Below are 14,242 nucleotides of genomic sequence, written 5' to 3'. Positions count from 1 at the left end.
CATTCATACTTTGCTAACCTTGTTTGTTTTATTCAGTTCTACCAGATTTACCTCTGGGTCAAAAGAATTATGGGAGCGATCTTCCCAAGTGCCGAGAAACACATGGCTATTCAACACGACTCGCTTTGAATACCGCGCTGCCGAGGCCGCACATAGCCCCATTTTTTACAATGTGGAGATCCGCTCGTCGGAATTCCCCATTGTAGCGAGAGATCGGGACGCCATTTTTAAATGGTGTCCCGTTCTCCAAGGCCCACAAAAAAAATACCTGACCTCCCCCAGCCCAAACGCAGCATGGGTGCATCCCCCGACCCCCCAGGCATCCCCCAACACCCACGGCGGACAACCCTGGCCCAATCACGTGCCACAGAAAATGCCACCTTGGCAGTGCCAACTTGACACCCAAGCAGTGCCCCTGCAAGCTGACAGTGCCACCTGGGTACTTTGGCAGTTCCAGGCTGGCTCCCAGGTCGCACTGCCAGGGTGACAGACTGGTACTGCCAGGGTGCCCAGGTGGCACCAGCAGTGCCAGGGCACCATCTTGCCCAAAGGACATGCAACTGGGGGCCTCCTGATCCCCTTGGAGACCCCCATGAATACCGTTCCGTCTGGTCCCCATTTGTGGGGACCAATATCAAATGGCGCTCGCCCGAGGTCCCCGAGGCAAAGGGATTGAATCCCAAAGCCTCAGGTAGAGTAAGGATTACTGCCTCGCTCTAATATGCAGATTTGCCAAAAACTGATCATTGTGGGCCGGATTCCCCTTGCAACGTCTCGCGAGATCTCAGGAGCGGGGTTTCCCAGCTTTCATGGCCACGCTGCGTTCCGGCAAGATACCTTTCCGACGCAGCGTAGCCAGAAGATTGCACCATCCGGGTGCTCCAGTTTCCTCCCACATGTCCCGAAAGTCATGCTGTTTGGTAATTTGGACATTCTGAATTCTCCCTCTGTGTAGGCGCCGGAATATGGCAACTCGGGGCTGTTCACAGTAACATCATAGCAGTGACAATCTACTTGTGACACTAAAGATTATCATTATTATTATGAGTCAATTCTTCATACTTTAACGTCATATTTCCTCAGAGTTGCTCCAATTAAGCTACAGTGGTGCAGTAGGGGCACCTTTGAGAAAACACTCGGCCTAAATAACCTATATTTTTTCAGTCCAATGTAATACATTATTGGAGGTTTCATACTTTCTATGAGGTGTTGACTATGGCTGCAACCGCAGGTTCAGGCCAAAGATGTTGTGACATTATTTGATGAAAAGGGAATTATGTCAGTCCCCTTATTGTTATTACTCCCTCAACCAGCACCACTGTTAAACTGGTTGTTCATCTGATTAGAGTTTGTGAGGTCTTCTTTGAACGCCGGCGGGGAAGGGTACATTCGGGTACAATCACATTGCGGATGGCATATTAGTGTCTGCGTTGCTCTGCTATTTTGAAAGCGAGGCAGTTGTGGGGGATGGAGAGGGAGATGGGATGTGTGCTTGGGGGGTGTGGGTGGTTGTGAATGCTGGAAACCCACACAGCTCCAATTCAAGGGCTGGGGAGGGTCTGAAGGCAATTTTCAAATTGCAGATTACCAAATCTGAAAAATCTCATACACATTAGTGCACAGCTGTCTGGTGCAATGGGGATGCATTAATAATAATAATTTTTATTGTCACAAGTAGGCTTACATTAACACTGCAATGAAATTACAGTGAAAAGCCATGTTTTTTGCTGATAAAAGATTACTGGAGAGAAAAGGGATATTCTCACAGAGTGGGTCTAGCACCTTTTTGTTAACCATTTGGCCACTTATCCTGCGACTTGAGGCTGATAGTCTTCTGATCTGCTGCCTCCTGTGTTCTGCAAGACCGTTTGCGCTCAGTTGGCTGGACGGTTGGTTTGTGTTGCGGAGCGAGGCCAACAGCATGGGTTCATTCCCATACCGGTTGAGGTTATTCATGAAGGCCCCGCCTTCTCAACCTTTCCCCTCACCGGAGGTGTGGTGATCCTCAGGTTAAATTACGACCAGTCAGCTCTCCCCTTCAAAGGGGAAAGCAGCCTATGGTCATCTAGGACTATGGTGACTTTACTTACCCTGCAAGGTAGTAGCAAGCCCTCTCATTGTTGCTGTCTGCCTTTGAGGATTGTACCAGAAAGTCTCTTCCTGCCTCCTGACAGCGCCTGCTACCACTAATTGAATGCCAATTTCACTTCCAATCCATTCAGGGGATCTGCGTTTGAAGATAGTGTCAAGTCTGCAACACATAGTATGTGGAGCGGGGTCGGAACTGTAAGTGGTTTGGGCATCAAATTCCCAAACATGGATTAAAAATCAAACCCTGTATGTGAAAATAACCATTGAGTTTGTCCGCGTAACAGTTTCAAAAAGTCATTTGTTTTTTCTTTATGTAAAAACCCTGGGCTCAATTCTCCCATCGGGAGACTAAGTCCCAGCGCCGGAGTGAAAACCGGAGTGTTTCACTCCGGTGTCAGAGGCCGCTCCCAGCACCCTATTCTCCCATCCCCGGGGGGCTAGGAGCGGCGCCGCATCATTTATGCATGCCGGGCCTTGCCGCCGCGTAAAACGGCGCCGCGTAAATGACGCGGCCAATGCCGCGTAAATGATGTCATCCGCGCATGCGCAGGTTGACCAGCGCCAAGCCACGCATGTCGGATGGATCTTGCGAGGTGGCGGAGGAAAGGAGGTCCTCCTTCAGAGAGGCCGGCCCGCCAATCGGTGGGCACCGACCGCGGGCAAGACCCCTTTTGAGTCCCCCCCCCCGGTGCAGGACCCCCCCCCCCCCCCCCCCCCAGCCAGCCCCCCCCCCCAGCATTCCTGCGCTGTTCCCGCCGGCAGCAACCAGGTGTGGACGGCGGCGGTGGGAACCTGTCATGTTGGGCAGGCCGCTCGGCCCATCTGGGCCGGAGAATCGCCACTCGCCCGTTACAACCGGCAAGCGGCGACTCTCCGAGTGGTCAGCCGTGATTCTCGCTGCGCCGGTTTGGTGGGGGGTGGGAGAATCGCGTGCGGGTGCCGGGGCGGCGTGGCGGGACTCGCACGGCGCCCCGGCGATTCTCCCACCCGGGGGGGGGGGGGGGGGGGGGGAATTCCGCCCCCTTTTTCTACTCTGGGCAAAATATAAAAGAAAGCCTGCGTCCTGATAAGCGATTCCCTATTTAATCTGTCACAATCTTCCTTGCCACGCATTATTTTTATTAACACGACTATGGTCCCCTCAACCATTCTCTAGTGTTCGTTCTATGCTGTCAATGTGCCACTACCCCAGAAGGCTGTGGAACAATCATTCAGCACGTTGAAGACAGAAATAGTCAGATTTATGGATATTAATGTCATCAAGAGATATGACGATCATGGGGAAGAAAGGCCAAGATAAATGATCAGGCATGATCTGCTTGAAAAGCCGAGCAGACTCAATGGGCCAAATGGCCTACTCCTGATCCTATGGCCCACTACAGATACTCTTCCTCCTCATTACAATTTCCCCGGGTTTAATTCAAAATGTCTCACAGTTTTCTGCTCACACTCCTTCCTTGAAACCAGGGATTATCTGCTTCATTATTCAAGCTTTTTAAATCCGAGCATAGATCACTTGATCATTAGTTTTTAGGTTCATCTGCATTTCTTTTCAGCCCTTTGAATCATTCAGTAGTTTGCTCTCTAGCCCTTCAAATAGATGTCTCAATTTTGTTTCCCTATTGCCCCTTGCATTATCAAAGAGACAATTAAAGTGTGCACTTGGAAAGCGTGTAAGTAAATGAATAAAATACATTCCTTTTTCAACCCTTATTGTTGATGTACTCAATATTTTATCAACTAGAATATGCTGAAGCCCTGGTAGAGGTCAAGGAATATGCTTTCAAACGTAACTATTTAAACACAGCTAACATGACTGACACTTTAACTGCAGATGCAACTTGACTGTAAAATTGTATGATAAATATTGGATTTGATACAACCATACATATTAAATTTGGCCCATATTTTATTATGTTTCCCAACAAGAAACTGCAATGTCAATTTTAGTAATGTCCCTGTGATCCGTTTTTTTTTTCCATTTCTGCAACCTCTGAAAGTGTTAACCTTTTATGAGCAAACTTGAAGAGCTATTCCCAAATGTAGCATGATAACCATACGAAGGTTCCTTTGTAGAAATGGCTCCATAAGTATGCAGCAAGCCAAAAAATCTTTACAAGTGTACAGCAAGTTGGCCACTCGATCTTAGTTGTTGAGTGAGAAATTTAACCGTGTTGGTACAAAACTTCTACTACACAACACTCAAGCTCTGAACTTGGAACTGCAAATAAACTTTTACTATTTTTGTGCTGAGCAAAATGAAATGGAACACTTCTTCTTACATCATGAAGATCACTGCACTCACTGTATGAAATGCTTTGCAATTGTTTGGCAAAGTGTTAAATGTTTTTATTTAATCATTTGGGCTAGATTTGAACTCAGGTCCCAGAATATTAAAAAAAACACTGCTTGTGTTATTGTCATGTTATGTTATGTTCTGAATTCATACCTCAGTTGTACTGATATGTACTGTACGACAATCTCTTTCTGTTTTAAGTATAAGTATATTTTCACACTGTCTAAAGGGCCATTAAGAAAGTTTCAGTTATGTGCCTGATTTTCATAAAGTAATACATACATTTGAATATTTCTAAAATTCTTCCTGATATTGTCACCAGGCTTATTTAAACGGAATCCCCCAGAATAGTACTGAGGGAATGAGGTGTAAACTGAAGCTTTATGTTCCTGTTCCAGTGGATATAGTGGCACTATTTGAGGAAGAATCATGATTTATTTCAATTTCGTAACTAATATTCCGCCTTTAACTAATGTCTGCGAAGAAATACCCTGGGCGGGATTCTCCGTCCCGCCAACACCGATTTCCTGCACGTCGCGCCCCCGCCGGCAGCGGGAGCCTCCATTCCCACAGCCGGCCAATGGGGTTTCCCATTGTGGCCCCACCCCATGCCGTCAGGAAACCCGCGGGCGTGGATGCACTGTCGGCGAAGTGGAGGATTCCGCAGCCTGGTTATTCTTCTCACTGCTGTGTGATCTTGCTGTTAGATAATGGTAGCTATGGTTGCCAGCATAACAACAGTCACTGACATCCAAAAATAATTCAGTTGAGACAGTTTAACGTAATAGATGACCGAATAATGCCAATATTATTAGTATTTTGCATGCTGGTGCAAATGAGGTACAGGAAAAGTTATCCTTAAGCTTTAGTGTTGTGACAATACAAGTGGATGACTAATTTCCTTCCTTTTTCTGCAAATTCAGGCCTTTCTAATTAAAAATTAAATCAAGGCTCTGTTTTCCAGTTCCTCCTTCCAGTGAGAGAGTAAAATGCATTAATTAATATTCTAATATTCTAAGGGGCTGTTTAGCACAGGGCTAAATTGCTGGCTTTGAAAGCAGACCAAGGCAGACCAGCAGCACGGTTCAATCCCTGTAACAGCCTCCCCGAACAGGCGCCGGAATGAGGCGACTAGGGGCTTTTCACAGTAACTTCATTGAAGCCTACTTGTGACAATAAGCGATTTTCATTTCATTTTTCAAGATCAGTGGAATGCTTCTGGTATGCTAATCAACAAAACCTGATCTTATCGTGATAATGATCAGGAATGAGAGCTTCCATTTTCTCTTTTTTTTTTAATATTCTTATTCTCCTCCTTTTTCACATTTTCTCCCAAATTTGCACCCACCAGCAATAAACAATAAGCAGTAACGAATATAATGTCAATCCCCATATCAATAACAACAAATCCATCCTCCCAACAAACCTCAAACAACTGCCCACATGTTAACATAAACAAGTAACAAACAGGAATCAGGAATCGCCCATAGTCACCATTAACACACACCGCCCCCTCCCCCCAACCCTCCCAACCACACCTCCCACGACTAATGTTCGACGTTATCCAATTCTTGAACGTGCATAATGAATAACGCCCATGAATTGTAGAACCCCTCCATCCTGCCCCTCAGTTCAAACTTAACCTTCTCAAGAGTCAAGAATTCCAACAGCTCCCCCGCCATGCCAGGGAACAGGGTGGGGAGGTTGCTCTCCATCCCAACAGGATCCGCCTCCGGGCGATCAATGAGACAAAGGCTACAAACCTGCCCCCGCACCCGTTTCCAACCCCGGCTGGTCCGACACCCCGAATGTGGCCTCCCGAGGGCCCGGGTCCAGTTTCACGGGCACCACTTTAGAGATTACCCTAAAAACCGCCTTCCAGTAATCCTCCAGCTTTGGACAGAACCAAAACATATGAACGGGATTTGCAGGCCCCCCTCCCCAGCAACGTTCACTCACATCGTCTACCCTCTCAAAGCGGCGGCTCATCCTCACCCTTATGAAATATCAGACCCAACCTCACGTGCAAGGTGGATGCGTTCACTCTCCGGAGCACCTCACACCAGAACCCCTCCTCCACACCCTCTCCCAACTCTTCCTCCCAATTTGCTTTGATCTCTTCCAGTGGTGCCTTCTGCTCTTCCAAAATAGCCCAGTCAACCGCCGACACTACCCCCTTCTCCAGTCCCCCTGTCGTCAGCACCTCCTTCAGCAATGTGGAGGCCAGCTCCACCGGGAAGCTCTGTATCTCCTTCCTGGCAAAATCTTGAACCTGCATGTATCTAAACATTTCCCCCTGCTCCAGCCCATACTTTGCTCCCAGCTCCTTCAATTCTGCAAACTGACCCCCAAGAAACAAATCTTTTAGTGTTTTAATCCCCTTCTCCTCCCATTTCCAAAAATTTCCGACCCACTTCCCTGGCTCAAATCTGTGGTTCCCCCGAATCGGCATTTCCCTTGACCTTGCCCCCAACCTGAAGTGTTAGCGGAACTGCCTCCAAATTCTCAATGAAGCTATTATTACCGGACTCCCTGAATATTTCCCCGGGACCATTGGGAGCGGCGCAGTTGCAAGCGCCTTCAATCCTGACCCCCTGCACAAACTCTCCTCCATTCTGACCCACTGGGAATCAACCCCTCTGACCCTGCTCCGCACCTTCTCCATATTCGCCGCCCAGTAATAATACATCATGTTCGAAAGACTCAAACCCCCTGCCTGCCTTCCCCTCTGTAGCAGCACCTTTCTAACTCTGGCCACCTTCCCTTCCCATATGAACGAAGTAATCCTTCCTTCAATCTCTCTTAAAAATGGCAGGAAAATCGGCAGGCATTGGAAAATAAACAGAAATCGCGGCAACACGTTCATTTTAATCACCTGTACCCGACCCAACAGTGACAGAGGGAGACCATCCCACCTTGCCAGATTAGCTTTCACTCTCCCCACCAAACTAGAAATGTTGTACCTACGGAGGCCCCCCCCCCACTCCCGAGCAACCTGCACCCCCAGATATCTAGAGTGAGTCCCTGCCCTACGGAATGGCAACCCCCCCCACTCCTGCCCCACCCCCGGCTGAGACACCACAAAATACTCACTCGTCTAGATTTAATTTGTACCCCGAGAAAGACCCAAACACCCAAAGCAGCTCCAGTATTCCCCCTATCAGCACACTCGGTTCCGACACGTATAACAACAAGTTGTCGGCATATAAGGACACCCTATGCTCTCACCCCCCCCCCACCCCTCGCACTATCCCTTTCCATAAGAGCTTGCATTTTCTAACCCAAGGTGTCACAGCTAATTCCAGCATCCCAACTACTTTTATGGCTCCGATCAGTAAACTCAGCCCGGACTTAGATTTTTCTGGTCTGACACCACAGTTGATTTAACAAGTTGAGTCGGAGGGGAAGCCTGTGTGATGTTTGTAATTCTGCGTTTCAAAATAGTCATACCATCAAGGGAAGACATGTAGCCACCAGCATTTCAAGCTGGTGTTAAATAGCTCAAGGTGCTCCCAAGGCCAAATTGCAAGATTGAAAGGGGCAAAATCTACAAATTGCATGGCTGTGCATTTTCCTCCTATTTCCAATGAGCATGGTACAAAGATCTCACCCATCTACCATCACATTTTCCTGAAATCCCATCTTACTAGTATTCAGAATTGAAACACCGAGGTGGCTAGGATGTCCCGGGGAGGCAGAAGAAAGGTATCAAACTTAACAGGTCAAATCGTGATTTTGACGCTTTGATGGATTTGAGAGTTAAGCCACCCACCTCACAATAGAAACCTAAAGCAGGATTTATGTAAGAGAGCAACAACTCTCTTCATGTGATAACAGCATGTGTGGACTCTATTGTTACGATCTAAACAAAAGTTGGCAGTTCCCAGTTTGAAATTGTGCATTCACGTCGCTAAGCTGGTTTTGATTAATTACAGCATTCTCTTTCTTAAGCCCTTCACATTCAAATCATTGCAAAAGTGCGGAGATGAATTCTATGTTCAAACGCAAAAGTGACATTGCAACATGGAAGTAAATAGCACTAAAGTTAAACAGGCTAAAACCAAATAGATTAACATCACAGGCCATAAATATTGGGCGGGATTCTCCAATAAAGGGGCCGTGTCCCCCACGCACGCGAAAAAACACACGCAAATCACTCTGGACTAACCTGGAGAAAGCCCAGGGTGATTCTCTGATTTTCAGGGGTGAGCAGGGCCCCAGAGTGCTCCACACAGCTCCAGCTGCCGATACGGCGCCCTGCACTTCCGGTTGGGGGTCCGCACATGCGCTCGACGGCGGCCTGTGTCGGCCGCCCCGCGCGACATGGTCGACCCATGCGGCAGACCGACACTGACAACATAGCCCCCCCCCACAGATTACGCAAACCCCTCAGATCGGTGGCCCCCGATCGGTAGCCTGGCCGTCCTGGAGGCCCCCCCCCGACCCCCCCCCCCCCCCCCCCCCCTGCTGAATGATCCCTCCGCCCCCCCACCAGGGTGGCCGTGGACTTAGTCCGCAACTGCCACGCCAAGTTCCCGCCGGGTGGAACCATGAGAGAACTACGCTATCGCAGGGGCCTCTTTCAATGGCGCCCGACCGGCGCCGCATCAAACGCGCACGTGCGATTAGCGGCAATTCTCCGGGAGCGGCGTCGGACCCGATCTCAGGTTTGACGCCCATTCTCCCCCCACCCCCCGCGCTGAGCGAGATTTTGGTGCGGAGGCTCGGAGAACTCCGCCCATTGGCTGACTGCCGGGACAGAGAATCCCGCTGCAGGTGGAGATGCACCGCACCAGAAACCGGGTATGGCGGAATGGAGAATCCCATCCCAGATTTCCATTGTTGCAATATTTTGCTTTTCTAAAAAAATGATGCTGTCACACTGGTGCTAACAATATTACTGCCATAATTCAAAATGTGCATTCTATCACCTTTTGGCCAAGCAGTGTCCCAGTGCCATCAGCACAGTACAAATGTCACCCCTTTTGCTCCAGACGGAAGGCATTACGAATAAAGAATGGACACCCAAAACAAAATAAAAATGTGTGCTTCTGATTTCAAATTACTATTGTTTTAAAATGTTCTGCTGTGCCCACCAGGTTTGGAATGAACGTTTTCTACTCGATGATCACTTGGGCATGCAGTGTTTGAAATATGGGTAAGCAGTTTCAGAGATCCTGTATTGGTGAATGGTTAGTCATGCCAAGCCCAAGAGCAGATTCCCTGAAGTACTTCCAATCTGCTTACCTGGTTCACCAGGTAACAAAAGTGAAGAATGAGAGAACTTTACATTTATAAAGAGCCTTTCATATCTTCAGGACACCACAAAGCATTTTACACCCAATTAATTACTTATTTTAAAGTGCAGTCACGATTATATTTAGGCAAATGCAATTTGTCCACAGCATGGTGCCACAATGACAAGCAATGAAATGAATGGCCAAGAAATGTATTCTAAGTATTGTTGGTCAAGGGATAATTGTTGGTCAGGCACCCTTCTTCGAATTGTGTCAGGGAGTCTTCTACATCTATCTGACTGGACAGAATGTGCCTCGTTCATAGGGCAAGAAACCTCCAAGAATGCAGCACTCCCACCGAACCCGATTATGTTCTTAAATCCTCCAGTGGACATTAAACCCATCACCTGCTAACTTAGATCTAAGAGCCAAAAGTGGCATTCAATGTGGGGAAGCAGTGAAACTTCAAATTCTGGAGCAGCCTCTCCAGGTAGTGAAAAAAGGGTTGCAACCTCTGACACTGTGTGTGAAAACGGAACACAGTTTCCGGTAGTCTGCGGAATGGCCTGGAAATCTTTAAAGTGGCCCTGGCACTAATTAGAGAATGCTACACAGTGAGGCACTCTCCACAAAAGGTTCCCAGTGATACTCGGAAGGATCTCTGAAGACAGAGCTCACTGGAGTTGCTTCCCCACACCAGATGGTAAAATTGTTTGTCAGGTGTATCCTGAAGGTGGGGAAGCAGAGAATGTGTGGCAACAATGAACACAGGAAATCACTCCATACAGAGTGGAATGACACAGAGTCTGCATATGTTGGATCGAGTAGTGAAGCAGAGGAGTGGGATTTTGGGGTCTTGCGCTGATGAGCTGTTCTGTACAAATGTTGTGAGGTTGGACTGAACCGCTACACTGCGCAAATCTTTGACACAGTTATGTACAGGAGAGATGGTTCATATATCAGTCACACGAACAGAGACTGTGTATAAATTACCGATCGGTAAGTCACATTAACAAAACAGTCCATAAAACTCATCAATGGGTTAATCTCACTAATTGGGTAATCTAAAATTGGCTCAGTCACTTGAATGGAAGTGATCAGCACATTGCCACTGGATTAGGTGTTTCAGCATTTTTAGTTAGCCATTGGTTAATCACACTAACGGAGGTAGTCTGTAATTTATCAATACATTAATATACTACAGACAGACAATAAAACATACACTTTTACCATTTGCTCTCTCTGGAATCTCTGGATGCAAAACTGTAATCTGATATTTTCAATTGTTGGAATTGAATGAATACAAAAGTACAGTTAAAAATATTAGAAACAGAAAATTCCCTTCATCTCAGCCGCCAGTTATTGTTATTGTAGTAGAGAATCTCTCTCTGATAGCAACTTCCTTTGAATCTATCATTTACTATACTTATGACATGTTATTTATAACATAAAGAACTTCTTTGGGAAAATATAAAAACAAAACAAGAAAATTCTTCATGCTACTCCAAACTCTAGCTTGATTCCTATTGTAAAGCTACCTCTTAAAATGAGAGCTTTGTAAAATTTACCTCTGTGGTTGGGAATTATCTTTTCAAACCAACCTTTTCTGTCTCTGCTGTTTTAAACATTCGGCTTCCACTTTCTGCTATTTCTTTCCTCTGGTTTCTGTTATTCTGCAGGGGAGTCATGATTCTGAATCGATTCTTCAGTGCACATGTTCCTTGCTTCCCATGTCCAACAGGAGGAATGATTTGTGTACAGTATTTGCTCTTGCAATCTGCATAAATCCCCTGATAATGATCTGACTGGACTTGTTGTTTGATCTCGGATGTGAGCTGCACAGTTTTTCTTTCCACTGAGCTGGGACAGAGTCCTATTCTGATCCATGGGCTGTTCCTCCTTACTGACTAAATAAGGTCATCCTCATCTAGCTGTGCCTCATTCTGCTGTAACCCTTTAGTGCTGACTGCACAACAGTCTGATTCACTAGTTCATGCCCTAACTTTAAAAAGCAGCCCTCTGAAAAATTATTCTTTTCCAATTCTCAGTATTCACTAGCACTTTGTATTTCAGATAATACAATTAACATTGTGTTGATTAACTGACACACCAGTTGACAAGTCATTCTGATCTCAGTCCCAGAATATATGCAACTCACAGTGTTAACTTACAGTTCTCTGGTAATGACTCTCTGGTTCAATCCTCCCTGCTCCCCCCCACAACCAACCACCCACCACTCCCCCGCCACCTGTGATGAATTAGCTGCCCTCAAGAGGGGTAGAAAAAGGAATGCGAGAGGAACTATTTAATTAGGTTTTTCCCACCTGACCTTAATTCAACTACTGCTGCATGAATTAAGACATTGGGTGAGGTCAGGATAAAGTTTGAATATTATGCCCCACATGGTTGATTAGCCGGCTGAATCACTTTTAATCTTACTTGCTCGACGGAAGCCAGGCAGGTGGGCAGTTAAAATCGGGCAAGTGACATACCCGCTCATACACTTACTGGTCACGCTGTCTGGAATTTTAACATATTTCTCTGACTTGGCAGCAAGCATACACATTTAAAGTCAATTGGATCTTCCATAAATATGCAGAGCAGGGTCTAATGACATAATTTGAACTGGGGCTTAGGTGGGAAAGTTAACTGGTGACGGCATCAGGAAGTGGATAAGGAAGTGCAAAAAGACCCAAACAGGTACATTTCTTTTAATTTACATGTGACCAAGAGGAATAGAAGTGCTTCCCCAGACCAGACAAGGACGTCACCCTTCACCCCTTTTCCTCCTGTGAGAACCTCCAGAAATCTCCCCCTTCAAGTTTACTTTCTTGTTGGAGACCATTCCTTTGGTGTCAACTGACAGCCTGCTGCTGCCTTAAAGTACGCTCCCATCTATTGGCCAGCTGCCACTTCTCATCCATTTTGGGTGGGCAGCTGGCCAGTGGCAATCAGACAAAGCCAATGGGTTAAGATTTCCCAGGCCTTCTGCTTCGTGGGTCAGGTCAGGGGTGGGGCTTTGCTCCTGACCCGGTGCATTGACCCTCCTGATTAAAATCGGAGCTTCACTAACCAGACTGGGGTATGTCAAGGAGGCAGTGGATGGTTGGCCCTCGTTGGATTATATCCTAGAATGAGCCAGCCCATTTGGGAAATGGGGTGCGAGGGGAAGGAGGTAGAAGCCACTGGGGAGGAGGAAGAACGGTAAGTGTGCTTTTGTTGATGCCAGAGCTCAAAATCTAAATCAAAATCACTCATCAAAGTGAACAGCCGTTTCAAACCTCAACAGGATCTAAATAAGACAGATGGTGATGATTTTTAAACTGAAGAGTAAGATGAATTTCTGAGCATTCCACGTTTCTTGTGGAAGTCACATTACATGCGTTAGTGGATCACTGTGATTTCTATGGGTTTTAAATATATGATCGTGGGAATATCCATCTTCTTAAAGCATTTCAAATATCTCCTATTTTGCAGTTTATAAAAAGAAACGATCACACACACATAGGAAATTCAAGAATGCAAAGCTTCAACTTTGAACCTCCCTGTGAACAGGAAGGCTGAACAGAATGACTGACGTTTTTGGATTGGGCGCTGACTCTTAACCGTATTGTTTGATTACATGTTTCTGGAACAGTGTGGAACGCAGAGTCAAATTTCACTTGGGGCTGTTTTGATGCATTCACATTTCTTTGTAAAGCTCAGGTGCTGCATTTATTTCAATTATCAATCTGTTTTGAAACATTTTGAACATGGAGTTTTTTGCAGCATTGGGGAGAATAATACTTGGTAAATTTTTTTATGGTAAATGCCATGGACGGACTTTTATGGCCATGTTGCGGCTGGGTGAAGGTCGCAAAATGTGCCGACCCATTTAAACGTGTATTGACTTCGGAAGGACCGGAAAATCTGATGGGCAGGAGGGGCCGGAGCATTCCGCCCCGTATTCAAATGCAGAGTGTGATAATGATTCACCCAATCTTAGTAAGTTTACAGGCTTTTTTTTTTATAAGTTGAGAAATCAAGATAAATGTGAAAGGCTCTAAGTGGAGGGTATCATCATGGCAGGAAAATCGAAGACTAGTTAATGTCTATGTGATGCCAAATTTGGAGTTAGCATTTTATGCTCCCCAAGAGCGAGTTGGCAGGTGGCTGGGGGCATAAAATTAAGCGTGATGCCATGGGCACCTTTCCCAGCACCTACCTGCCTGCCACCAACTCCACCACCATTGTACACATGGCATAGCAGGTGTCAGGTAGCCCACCTGCTCATGGGCCAAATGAGGGTCTTAAGGTGCTAATTAATGGCGTCTTCCTGGCCAGCTGAAACTTTTCACACAGTGGAGAGAAGTGGGGTGGGCGGGGTTTGTGGTGCTGGTGGTTGCTTCCTTTACAGGTCTCTGGAGTATCTAAGGCACCCTCCCTCCCCCCCCCCCCCCCACCCCCGCCCCGCCTCACCAAAGGTCTGGCTCCAGGGGTTCCCCTCCCCCAGCTCACTTGTGTTCCAGTGCTCACTCACTTTGCTTCACTTGCTGGGGCCTTCTGCCCTGGCACCAACAGAACATGGCCCCAACAATTTACCTCCCCAGCCAGCTCCGTCAAAGATCACCATCAGGGA

The 14,242-nt window shown here is 46.8% G+C and overlaps 1 protein-coding gene across 2 annotated transcripts in view; it reads right to left on the bottom strand.

Moving 5' to 3' along the window:
• The window catches only part of arhgap20b (Rho GTPase activating protein 20b), a 156,827-nt gene extending 145,335 nt beyond the window's left edge, over positions 1-11,492 (bottom strand). Inside the window, exon 1 of one of the 2 annotated variants that reach the window (XM_072505578.1) lies at positions 11,193-11,492. Coding sequence is in view for 1 of the 2 variants with exons in the window: in XM_072505577.1 (XP_072361678.1) it covers positions 11,226-11,312 (87 nt within the window). In the remaining variant the exon portion in view is untranslated. The remainder of the gene's footprint in view (positions 1-11,192) is intronic. The other variant, XM_072505577.1, reaches the window with a different exon arrangement.
• Positions 11,493-14,242: the final 2,750 nt, after the last annotated feature.

The sequence above is a fragment of the Scyliorhinus torazame genome, chromosome 5, assembly GCF_047496885.1.
Source record: "Scyliorhinus torazame isolate Kashiwa2021f chromosome 5, sScyTor2.1, whole genome shotgun sequence".
NCBI classification, from domain to species: Eukaryota; Metazoa; Chordata; class Chondrichthyes; order Carcharhiniformes; family Scyliorhinidae; genus Scyliorhinus; species Scyliorhinus torazame.
Note: the sequence above shows the minus strand (reverse complement) of the source record. Positions and strands in the feature narration are given on the sequence as shown.